Source organism: Heloderma suspectum, chromosome 3, assembly GCF_057233095.1.
Source record: "Heloderma suspectum isolate Gila_16-S chromosome 3, 16-S_ref, whole genome shotgun sequence".
Classification (NCBI taxonomy): domain Eukaryota; kingdom Metazoa; phylum Chordata; class Lepidosauria; order Squamata; family Helodermatidae; genus Heloderma; species Heloderma suspectum.
This window is the reverse complement of record NC_139460.1, coordinates 174,025,416-174,038,314: the sequence shown is the minus strand read 5'-3', so window position 1 is coordinate 174,038,314 and position 12,899 is coordinate 174,025,416. Positions and strand designations below refer to the sequence as shown.

Below are 12,899 nucleotides of genomic sequence, written 5' to 3'. Positions count from 1 at the left end.
ACCAATGGGACCTAGAAATGCTCACTGGTATAAGAACATAAGAAGAGCCATGCTGGATTAGACCAAGGGCACATTAGTCCAGCATTCTATTCACACAGTGACCAAGCAGCTGCCCATGGGAAACCCACAAGCAGGACATGAGTGCAACAGCACTCTCCTGCCCATGTTCCTCAGCAACTGGTGTACATAGGCATACTGCCTCTGATGCTGGACTAGTAGCTGTTGATAGCCTTATCCTCCATGAATTTGTCCAATCCCCTTTTAAAGCCATCGAAAGTGGTGGCCATCACTACATCTTGTAGTAGTGAATTCCATAGTTTAACTATACGCTGTGTGAAGAAGTACTTCCTTTCATCTGTTCTGAATCTCCCACCAATCAGCTTCATGGAATGACCCCAGTTCTAGTATTATGAGAGAAGGAGAAAAGTGTCTCCCTATCCACTTTCTCCATACCATGCATAATTCTGTACACCTCTATCATGTTTCCTCTTACTTGCCTCTTTTCTAAGCTAAACAGTCCCAGATGTTCTAACCTTTCCTCATAGAGGAGTTGCTCCAGTCCCCTGATCATTTTAGTTGCCTTTTCTGCACTTTTTCCAATTCTAAAATGCCCTTTTTATGTTTGACTGCCAAACTTTAACAGAACCAATTTTTAATTAGAATATCACTCCTCAGTATTTTGGGTAATTAATTGGATGGAATCCCCTCCCCCATGCAGCCTCCTGCAGACCCGCCCCCAAATCTGTTCCAGAGAGTTGGGCAGATTTGGGGATCATGCAGGGGATTGCAGAGGGGAGGAAAGGATGGAGAAATCCCATTGTGTGAGCAGACTTCTGCTTGCACAACTGCTTGGAGCCATCCCCTCGACTGTAATTTTAAAATATTTTTCTATAGTACCCGTTTGCCCCAACATTGTATTTCGTACAATTTGAAACACAAATATATATATAAACTTTACACAATTACCAGAACTGTCAAGCAGGTTTTAGCAATGTAAAAAATATAAAGAAAGAGTGATGAACCTTAGTGCAATCATAAATCCTAAGAACTGAAATCAATATTGATTCTCTCTTTTTATCTCAATTCTCTAACATGGCATCAACGTACAATATACTCTTTCAAACTGCTGATAGTTTTCAACATACATTTCACAAGAAAAAATACTTCTGTACTTTCTCATTCATCTATACATTTATGTGACACATCAAATCTTAAATTGGCAAGTTGCCTTCTAGATAAAATAGAAGGCTACAACCATAAGAAGAGAACACATTTTCTCTGTACATCCAAGGGGAAAAAATAAGTATACATATGGTAAGGACCTAGTGAAGTTATTTCCAGTTCAAAAGCAAAAAGCATATAAAAGATTTGGATATCTGTTGGCAATAGTTGAGTGAATGAACTGAATGAGAAAAAAAGCAACTTTTTGTGAACATGTTAAGAACAGTGAAACACTGTTTAGTTAAGTCACTAGGAAACAGTGGAGAAAATTCTATTTTAAATATTCAACACTCACATTTTTAAAAAAACCTGACTGACTTTCTGTATTAAATGCACACCAGCTAATCCACTTCCTTAGAATAGTATATTGATATTCTATAAGAAAGGCATGGGGCTTCGATCAACATTGTTATGGGCAAAATGAACACAATTATAGCTTCTCTTTCTAAGTAACATACAGTCAGGGCCAGAAATACTGGAATAAGGATAACTGTTTTGGCAGTTGGCCTCTGTACACCACCACATTGAAGTTGAAAGGAAACACATCCAGTTGGGAGCGAAGTTAGGACTTTTAGCTGTAATTCAAGGGGCTTGACAAAAGTGGGGCACTAACCATTCAGGAAGGACAGTCAGTGGCATACACACACACCCATCGTTGGTGGCTCATAAGTAATGGAACGAATGGCTGACAAGCAGCTGCATGGCCAGGTGTGGCCTGTTTCCTGGGTACTCCATGGCCAATCAAGCAGATAAAAGGCCTGGAGGTAGTTATGAGTGTTACATTTGCATCTGGTAGCTGTTCACTGGAACTCGCAACATGAGGCCCAAAGAGGTGTCCATGCAAGTGAAGGAGGCCATCATTAGGCTGAGGAAACAAAATAAACCCATCAGAGAGATAGCAAAAACAGTGGGAGTGGCCAATACAACAGTCTGGAACATCCTGAAAAAGAAGGAATTAACTGGCAAGCTCAGCAACAGCAAAAGGCCTGGAAGACCACGGAAGACAACTCAAGTGGATGACTGCAGAATTCTGCTCATGGTGAAGAGGAACCCTTTCACAACATCTAGCCAGGTCAAGAACGCTCTTGCGGAAGTAGGCATGTCACTGTCAGCATCTACAGTCAAGAGATGGCTTTATGAATGTAAATACAGAGGCTTCACAACAAGGTGCAAACTACTGGGAACGCTCAAGAACAGAAAGGCCAGATTAGCCTTTGCCAGCAAACACCTAAGAAAGCCTGCCCAGTTCTGGAATAAGATTCTTTGGACTGATGAAACCTAGATTAACTTGTACCAGAATGATGGGAAGAGGACTGAATGATGGGACTGAAGGCAGAAAGACCCACAAACAAGCAGCAGCTGAAGGCAGCTGCAGTAAAGGCCTGGCAAAGCATCTCAAGGGAGGAAACTCAGCATTTGGTCATGTCCATGGGTTCCAGACTTCAGGCAGTCATTGACTGCAAAGGATTTTCATCCAGGTATTAAAGGTGACCCTTAAGTTTGAAATGATGTTGGTTTGTTCCATTACGTATGAGCCACCAACGATGGGTGTGTGTGTATGCCACTGTCTGTACTTCCTGAATGGTTAGTGCCCCACTTTTGCCAAACCCCTTGCATTACAGCTGAAAGTCCTGACTTTGCTCCCATCTGGGTGTGTTTCCTTTCAACTTTAATGTGGTTGTGTACAGAGGCCAACTGCCAAAACAGTTATCCTTGTTCCAATATTTCTGGCCCTGACTGTACCTTTCAGATATTGTAGAAATTTTGCATTTCAGTTTTGCTCAGAATACTTAGCTGAAGAAGGCGTTAGGCATTTTAAAGGCAATATATGCAACATTTTGTTGCAGGTAACATTGTAACAGAATATCAAAGAACCAGAATATCAAAATAGGTAGAGAAATTGTGGCAATCCATAAAGATACTAAGAGGAGATGCACACCTCCTTCAGTAAAGTAAGTTGGCACATCAGAGCCATGTCACTTTCAAAATCAAGCTCCCCATAGCCAATGACCTGCAAATGAACTGTTTGCATTCACAAGCCAAGTCTTCCTAAATCTATGTCAAGGTAAATATTTAGCATTGGCTACTTTCATCCTCTGGTTCACAAATTCTCATCTTTGGTGATATATATATACTTCTAGGCCTCAAACTTCTTCAGAGCCTGCCCTACTATTAGGCATAGGGATGTGACACCTTGGGCAGCTGATTTTGGGTCTCCTGAAAGGACAGCAAATGATTATTTATTTATTATTGTTGCATTTTTAATCTCGGGAGGGGGAAGAGGCATTTGTGAGATTTTTCTGCCTTGGATGCCAAAGTAACTTGGCTGGACATGGGTACTGTGCACCTTAATTTGGAGTGGGGTGGGTGTCAGTTGCTGCTCTGCCCCAGGCAGAAAAATGTCTTAAGCCAGCCGTGGACTTCTTTCATGTTCAAATACTACTCCATTCACTAGAATAGCCAAGCAAGCTGCCTGTGTACGCATTACATTATATGCATAGAGCTACAACCCAATGTTAAAATGTGTAAAGAAACCTTTTCATAAGATGGCCTGAGTGCACATCAAAGCTCCCACAGATCTTTAGAGTACAGCCACTACTAAGAGTCTAGAAATCTTTCTGGATTAGAAATTTACTGTTGCAGTTGTAACCTCCTGCTGAAAATGTTGACATTTTTAAAGAATCTGGAATACTTTTACAAAGAACACCTGGACATCTTATCCTCAAATCAGTGAAAGAGTGTGTGTGTGTGTGCGCGCGCGTATATATATATGAGTAGCAATGTCATAGTTGTGGATATCTGCTAAATAGGCTGTTACTTTTCAAGGATATATTAGTCTTTGCATTTAATCCCTGGATCCATCATTCATTTTTATGAACACAGAACAGAAAAGTTGACAGAGAACCAGTTCTGTCACTGGAAAAGTAAACATGTTATTGGACTTTAATACATAACAATAATGGCATATCTTATCTTTATCACCATAAAACTAGATAATTAGTGTGTGTGCTCTGCATCATACAGTTTACAAAATAAATAGCCAAAATATAACAATAAAGAAACAAGTTTCAACTCAATATAAAGCGATCAGTGCCAAGTACTTATATTTTAAAAGTATATGTAACAAATAATTTGTTCATACACTGTTAGTACCAAAGCCCACGTCAGTATATTTTAAAGCTTTGTATGCTTAATGTTGTTTTTGTGGAGCTCCATCTACCTTCGTTGGAAAGTCACACCTACTTTGAGCGATTAAAATGCTGTCATGGATCTGGAAAGCAATCATTGCTACCTGACCTTATTAAATTTCTTCCAGAAGCCACAATGGATCACATTGTTTGGAGATGTGGTAGCATCTCTTGGGATCCCCTATTGCTCACTGTTGTTTAAGCAAGAAGGCAAAGCTGGGATATATTATGAACAGGTTGTTTGTCTTGTAGTAGATAATGGCTGCATTTGCATGTAACAATAAGCAAGAATTCTGGTGAATCCTGGATTGTTCATGAGCAGCGTGCTTGTGCTCATGCTTGGCTCTTATCACCAGAAACTAACGAGGAAAGCATTTTACTTTTCACTTTCCAACCAGTCAGGAATCAGAAACCAACTACAAACCCTGCCTTCAGATTCTAGCTTGCTAGAGAGGTGAGAAACCAGAAATCTTGGTTCAGACGTAATGCTAGGCTTTTCTTTCCTGGTTAGTTTGTGGTTATGTTAGCTGCTTCTGCTGGCAGGAGGAGCCAAGGCAGAATTATCAGGCATCATGGACCATCATACAGCTTGTCAACAATAAACCAGGATTCTCCAAGATTCTGGTTTTCATTACAAGCTATTATCATTACATGCTAACATGTCTTTATGCTTACAAAGCCTTTTCATTGTTGGACCATCTTTAGATATGTGACCCAAATCAATTTAGAACCTAGTACTTGACACTGTTCCTTTTTAACATGAAAAGCTTAAGCACAACACCTGAAAGGCCACTGCCCCAGTAGAGAAACAAAAACAAATACATTTTATAATGTTTTAGAAAGGGATTAAAAGTTTAAGTCAAACAAACATTTCTTAAACCAATTTACTAATCCATATCAACAACTGCACTGATAAAAAAAACCCTGCATTGATTAAAAAAACAAGCTTCACACATATCCCAGGCATTACATATTTCTAAGATGATAATACATTCGTGTACTGAAAAACATCTTTGTTTAATGCATACAGGAAAGACATGCCTTGTTGTGATAAACTGAATACATCTTATCTGTAATTCTTACTGATTTCATAAAAATTGCATAATCAAGCCCTGATAGTCACAAAATTGGTCCTAGTGGTGCCTTCAATATGAAGTAATTTTAGGTCATTGCACACCCACTTCACTATCAGCCACAACACTGTCATGCTTTTAAGTTCAGAGATTCAAGGTAAACTAGCAGTTGCCTTGAGAGGCTCTAAGACATAAACATTGCATATTTTATTCAAATAATTATTCAGGAAATGTTCAGATAATTCTGTCTCTTGAGAGCGAATTCATAATTGCATGAGGTACCGGCGTTTTAAAAATACTTCGAAGTTACTTAGCCAGAGTACAGAAACTTTTCATCATTTTTGTATACATCCCTTGCGAGAGCATGGCAGAGATGTCCACAGCACATGACATATTTAGGTAACATATAACAGCAGAAAAAGTCTTTAACGAATATGAGTAGTAATAAATTAAATCTTCTTAAAACAGATATAAAAGTTGTTCAAGTGTGTGAAGTATCAGATGTGTCATGCAAGAAAAACTGTTCGGGCAGGCAAACCATGCATTACAGTTTGCATTCAAACTGTGTACAGCATGGCTCCAGCCTAATTTCTTGGCCAGTGAAAGAGAGAGAGAGAGAGAGAGAGAGAGAGAGAGAGAGAGAGAGAAAGGGAGGTTGCTGAGGTATCAATGTCACCTAAAAACCCATATGTGATCAGTCTCTCAGACACTTATGTAAGAGATTCCAGGTAAGCTTATGCGTCGGGAATTGTTCAAACCCAATGATCTCATTTCATAAAGTTACTCGCTACTGCACTGAGAAAAAACCATATATGTAAGGAAAGCAATCATGGGTTGATTACCCTTGTCAGGTAATGCATAAACTACCTAGACAACATTTTTACCCATATGTAGACATTTGAACTGCTCTTCACAATATACTTCACAGCATCTTTAGGCTCACAAAACCTTTCAAGTTCTCACATCAGGCTCTTCAGTCATACAACACCCCAAACACAACATCATGCTTTTCACGTACTGATGCTCACTCATCTATGGAGTAACCTACACAGGTCACGTGTCTCCATGGCTTTGCATAAGCAGTGTTTCTTCTTTAAAGGGTATCAACAGAACTATACTTCAGACAAAGGTGTGGTCCTGCCAAGTTCTTTAATTCCCTGGAGAATTCGCTTCATATGACCCACCTTCGTTATCCCCAGGTCCTACAAGACAAGGAGAATGGAAAGTTCACTTACAGGAGACAAAAAAGTATCCAGTGATCCTTTTCATGAGTGCCAGTTCAGATGGCCAACTGAGGTGGCAGATAGTCTGTAATGACCCTCTCTCTCCTGAAGGATAACATGATCAATGCAATGAACCCATAATAGATGTTTCACCCAACCAGAGCCACTGTGTAACAGTCATGTGATAAGTACTAGTTCATATGACTCACTTTACAGAGTTGTTAAAAGGATTATGGCAACAAAGCCCAACAACAACAACAACAATAATGTAATTTCATGCATAAAAAGCATTTCTAGATATAAAGACAGGATAGCATTTCTTTCTTGCAATTTAGGGGAAAAACATTAGAGCCTACTGATGATTTACTGAGATGTCCCTAACAGAAAAGTACTTACCTGCAACAGTTATCCAAAACTGCCCAATAAACTCAGTGCTCACAGGACATCCACACACAGGAGTTTTCAGAGTTTCTAGAAAATGCTCAAACTCTGTCTAGTTGTATCATAAATATCAACATGACCGTTGAGAGATATTTCTGGCTAGAATGTCACAATTTGTCTTTTGTTATGTTTGTGTGTCCCAAAAAGTCCAGTTCAGATTTTTCTCTTTCATGACATGGTAGAATAAATCACTTGGCATAGAGAACAACTTTCCTTCAGAGAACAATAGCTGAGGACAACTTTATACACAGACATATTGCCTACAGATCATCTCTGTGTGACAAAAAAATAGTACACATTGTCACTTGTGAAATTTTAACCTTTATTTTTCTGTGAACACCCAAGTTGGAAAGCCAATGCATGCATTGGCAAAACACACACTCAAGCCCACGTTTCAGAATGAACAGTGTCACATTTCTCCTACATGGAGATCATCATGAAACAGCTATTATGAGACATGCATTTTAAAAAGGGATAGTGCTTGTAACTAGAGAATTGGAAGAAAATTTCCTTCCAACAATTAGTTTACATCCAGGCTAAATCAAGAATGCACCCTATAAAATGTTTACCAAAAATCTTACCTTAGGAACACAAAAGTTGCAATAATTTATTTATTTATTTATTGCATTTATACCCCGCCTTTTTTCCTCTTGCAAGGAACCCAAGGCGGCTTACATTATCCTCCTCCTCTCCATTTTATCCTCACAACAACAACCCTGTGAGGTGGGTTGGGCTGAGAGTCTGTGACTGGCCCAAAGTCTCCCTGTGAACTTCCATGGCCGAGTGGGGACTAGAACCCGGATCTCCCAGCTCCTAGTCCAACACTCTTGCCACTACACCACACTAAGATTACTTCTTTAACAAAACAATCCTATGGTTCTAGGGACAGCATCCCAGGGACCATAGGATTACTCGGAAAAACCCTTCCAAGATTGGAGACAGCACTCCGACCTCAAAAGGGAGAGTCGGAGATCCGACTCTCCCTCTCACTTGACCCCTTGCAGCCAGCATGGAAAGAACCATTCCAGCTGCTCTCTGAGGTCAGTAAAACAACCTAAGAGGAGGAAAGGGGGTGTGCTAGTGAATGGCGAGGGGGGGAGACCAGAGAGGCCAGCATACGAGATATCCTGAGCTTCCTCCCCCCGCTCCATAGCACCCTCACAAGACCGGCTGAAAATCCCATCTGGCTAAAATCACCAAAGACAGAGGACAGGGAGACAAAGATCGCTATACCACTCCTGCTGGCTTCATCCTGACAAGGCATAGGAATCTCAGAATCCTTCGAGTTCGGAGGCTTCCAAGCAGTGAGCACAATTGATAGGATTGTGCCTGAAGGAAGGACTCTGAATAGCCTCCCATATTAAATCTTCCATAATAATCAGCAACAAACTATATTATTTATATTGCAACTTCTTCTACCCAGAAATTGCAATTAGGATACTTAATCAGGATAATTAATTAGGATACTTATTCAAACCCTAAACACATATATGTGCATGCATACACTCACACACCACCACTGTATGGTATAGTTCTCCCAAGACTGTGCAGTTTGGAATGTATGTGGGGTTGTTCTTATGTTTAAATGTTTTCTCACTTTAACTCTCTACCCCATACATGGAAAGTCAGCATGTCACAGAGAAGGCTAATATAGATACTTCTCCCAACATGCTAACCTTTCCACATGAAAAGAGGCTTCTTCACATGAAGAAATATTTAGATATGCTCTCCCCCACCAGAACAGGGTTGTACAGCCCAGGAATGATTGAACGATGTTCTTTTCCTGAACATTTATCTTAAAACAAGTGGGATTCACAACAAAATGTTGCAGTACAGAGTGCTCCTTTTCAGACAGTCATGACCTCTTCCAGGACACTCCATTTCAGCCCTTCTCACTCAGTTTTCCCCCTAACAGTCGGTCAGCATTCCATAGCTACAAAGGGTGCTGGGGTATCACTGGGTTTTGGGGGAATACACTCCCTTTGGATTTTTTTCTAAATACAATTGTAATTCAGCAAGCATGAGGTTACCTCAAGGTTAGCAGATTTTTTTTTACTTTTTATTGTTTTATTTCTTACATTTTTAGACCACGCAATAACCAAAATTATCTGCTGATACCTCCCTCTTATGCATGGATTTTGGCTATGCAAGGTTCCACAGTCACTTCGACCTTAGATAACTTTACAGCATAGATATGTAACAACATTATGTAAAAATTACAAACAATATAAAACCAAGCCAATCAAATTAGATAAACATCACTACATAGCAGCCACAGAGCAAAACCAAAAAAGCCGCCCAGTAGATTCAAGACAAATACCAATCCCAGCTCACCAGTGAAGTCTCACTTCTACTAAGACCTGTTGGGGCAATATGGTTTTCACTAGACATCTAACATTAAAAACCAAGGTGGCTCAGTGCACCTCCTTGGGGAAGGAGGATTCCACAAAAGCGGGGGGGGGGGGAGAGTTTCCACTGGAATTTTTTTGCTTTTTGTTGTCATTATTCTGACTTCTTCGAATGAACTAAGACCACAACAACAGTGCTATGCTATATAGCACTAGAGAGCTTCTAGCCTGGAACCTGAACATTTTATAGCTATATACCAGGGAGTGGGGTTTGGGAGACTTGGAGAGGGGAAATGTATACTTTTAAATATATACTGTGTGTGTGTGTGTGTGTGTGTGTGTAAGGCAGGGCCAGTCAGACCAGATTTGTATCCACCCAGAATGGGAGGAACCCCTCTTATATATACTTCCTTATAAATATATACTTTCTTATAAGAAGGGACATGGAATATAACATATATAACATTCCTTGTCTCAAGTATTCTCAACTATACACTTAATTAATAGACTTGGTGACTGACCAAGAAAGAGGTCTTGAGGTTGTGGTGGATAGCTTGATGAAAATGTTGATCGAGTGTGTGGCTGCTGTGAAAAATGATCAAGGAGCTGGAGCAACTCCCCTATGAGGGAAGGTTATAACATCTGGGACTGTTTATCTTAGAAAAAAGAAGAGTAAGAGGAGACACGATAGAGGTATACAAAATTATTCATGGTGTGGAGGAAGTGGTTAAGGAAACATTTTTCTGCCTCTTTCACAATACTAGAACCCCCCCCCCCCACTATGACTTATGAGGCTCTCCGATACTAATAAATAATTAATTAAACCCAAACTCTGCCCAGGCAGTATTACTGCCATCACTCCCAGTTGGTCATATTTGTCTGGCTAGGCTGGGAACACCGTGATCTTTATAATTTGAACACAGTAAGTAAGGTCGACGATAAGGCATCATGGGGAGGTTTGTAAGAGAGGGAGTTTAGCTTCCGTTTGATCTCCCCATCATTGCCCGTCCAAAAGCCTTTCTTTTGGATGTTTGTGGACAACGCGGTGTAGCTCATTATCATCAAGGCCAGAGTAGCTTGAGGTTATTGTCCCAATATTTTTCAGTTTTCTGAGGGTAGTCTGTGTCTGCAGCATTTTTCTAATTTTTGCCAACCAGGTAGTGAAGTGCTTTGGGTTCCCCTTCCTCTGAAGTCATGTAGTTATAGCTGCTCCTGCTCTATTTATTTTATGTTTCTCCTATATCTATTCATTTCCACCCTAGCAGCTCACCATTATCACCAGCACTTGAGCTTCCTTGGTCACATAACCATCCAATCTCCCCATCTGCCATTTCCATAGGGCCACCTTCCCCTCCGTATTTGGTAAATGCTAATTTCCCAAATCTTAATTTTTCTGTCTTTTCTAGTGAGGCCTATTAAATCAAGTATTCTGGCACATGTGGGTATATTACCCAAGATGGGTATATTAACCAAGCTGTTTTTCTGTGTGTGTGTTTGAGAACAAACATCTATAAAAATAAAGTCCATGCTTTTGAACTTTGAACAAACATTTGAACTAATTTCCCTAACTCAGAAGTAGCTATTCCCCATTTTAGTCAGAACTTAGTGCATAAATCCACCATGTGCGTACCACACCTCTGATTAAAGGCCACCTTAGACCCACATTAGTCTTTACATGTGTATACATGGACGTTACATGGCTGTGTGTATGGGGACATGTGACAACAACTGTGCTTCTCTAGTACTCTCCCATACGATAATACCCACCTGGAAGAGCTGTATACCTCCTAGTTGAGCATTAGCTTCCGGGGGTCTAGCAAAAAAAAACAACTGAAAAAAAGACACCACTACTAGAAAAACAAGCACTAGCTGCTACACATCAGCCTACTAGAGGACTGCTTAATTCAGTTTTCCCATTCTTATTTCAGCCTGATCCATGGACCTAATCTATATTCGTATTAGTTTCCAGAAGACTAAATCTGAGGTGTTTAAATCTTATTATAGTGTGACAAATGGGAATTTCCCAATTTGATATATAACCAGGTTCTAAGGCCAGGATCCAAAGAACCATAAACTATTGCTGAAGTTGTTTGAAGTTCTGTGCAATGGATTGAGCTACTGCAATATAAATCTCAGTGGGACAAGTATGACCAAAAAAAAAGACATTGATACCCGATGATGTTCTCAATTACATCCTCAACAAAGACTACCAACAGGATTTTGTGTGACTGGTACACACTTTGTATTCAGGTGATGCCTAAGCTTTGGGGGAGTACTCTGGGATGCATACCCTCTTCTATCTTCACCTGGCAAATGTCAGAACCTAGACTTCACCTTCTTTGCCCTAGCACCAAGATCTCAAAATGTGGTTGAACCCCAGTATCATCCAAGGATAGATTACCAAGAACCTCCAGCAATTCTAGGCTTTCCCGTGGGTACATCCAGACTACAACATAAGCTAGAGGTATGTGTCCTAGTGTTATCTGCTAAGTTTACTGCCAATTCTTTCGAAGTGAATGAAATGTGTTATAGCTGGTAGGCACAATGTGAGACAGATCTATTCCATTACTCCTGAACTCTAGGCCTGATGAATAGGGTCAAGCTATACTTATCTGCTCCAAGCAAGCCCCCAATTCTCTGTGAAGCTCAATGAGAATGGGAAAGATCCCAGCAAAGGCAGAGAGAAGTTCCTTTAAACCAAGAATAATCTGGATAATGTTTAAAAGGATTGAAGTACTTATTATAAACCTCAGCTATGCCTTTTAAGGGTGAGAGAAATGCTGTAATCAATCCCGCAAAATTGGAGTCTTAACTATTCGTGCCTTAGGTTTTTCAAATCAAGCAGAATACTTTCCAAAGATTACTGAACAACAGACAACTAAAGTGTTGTCTGTAAAAGAGTTTTCCTTTCCCAGATAGCTTTAATTGAAGATTAAGCATTCTAAAGATTAACCAAATCAAGTTTCCACCCTTATATTTCCTGCCTTCCTTCCCTGTCCTGAATTTGTAATAAAAGTGAATACTCTCCATTCAGCTTCTGTTATCTGAATCATGGTCCCCTCCTTTATCTTACGTTTACTCCAGCATCTTGACAGTGCTGTGTTGCTCCCTTATGTTCATTTCTGATCAGTGCAGGCATTGACCAGTTTCCACCAAGCTGAAAAACAATGCTGTAGAGCCGGAGGCTCAGCACAGCTGTTTAAGAGTTGAAGGGTCATTGGGGGATTGTGAAACATTGGGAGGGGATTCTCTACGAAACCTCATATATGTGGCACTATGAGAATGGGGTTAGATGAATCCTGTCCCGCCAATAGCACAAAAACAGTAGTCTATTGATAATATTGGAGTATCATGACAATGAATTACATTACATGCTCAAGAGGGAGAAAAGACTGGACTGGATTC

At 40.2% G+C, this 12,899-nt stretch overlaps 1 protein-coding gene across 2 annotated transcripts in view; it reads right to left on the bottom strand.

The window, feature by feature from the left end:
• Window positions 1-2,909: 2,909 nt before the first annotated feature.
• Window positions 2,910-12,899, bottom strand: part of DGKH (diacylglycerol kinase eta) — a 164,836-nt gene continuing 154,846 nt past the window's right edge. For both annotated transcript variants that reach the window (XM_084844920.1, XM_084844921.1), the window contains one exon: window positions 2,910-6,684. In XM_084844920.1, the coding sequence (XP_084701046.1) occupies window positions 6,595-6,684 (90 nt within the window). In that variant the 3' untranslated portion in view covers window positions 2,910-6,594. The remainder of the gene's footprint in view (window positions 6,685-12,899) is intronic.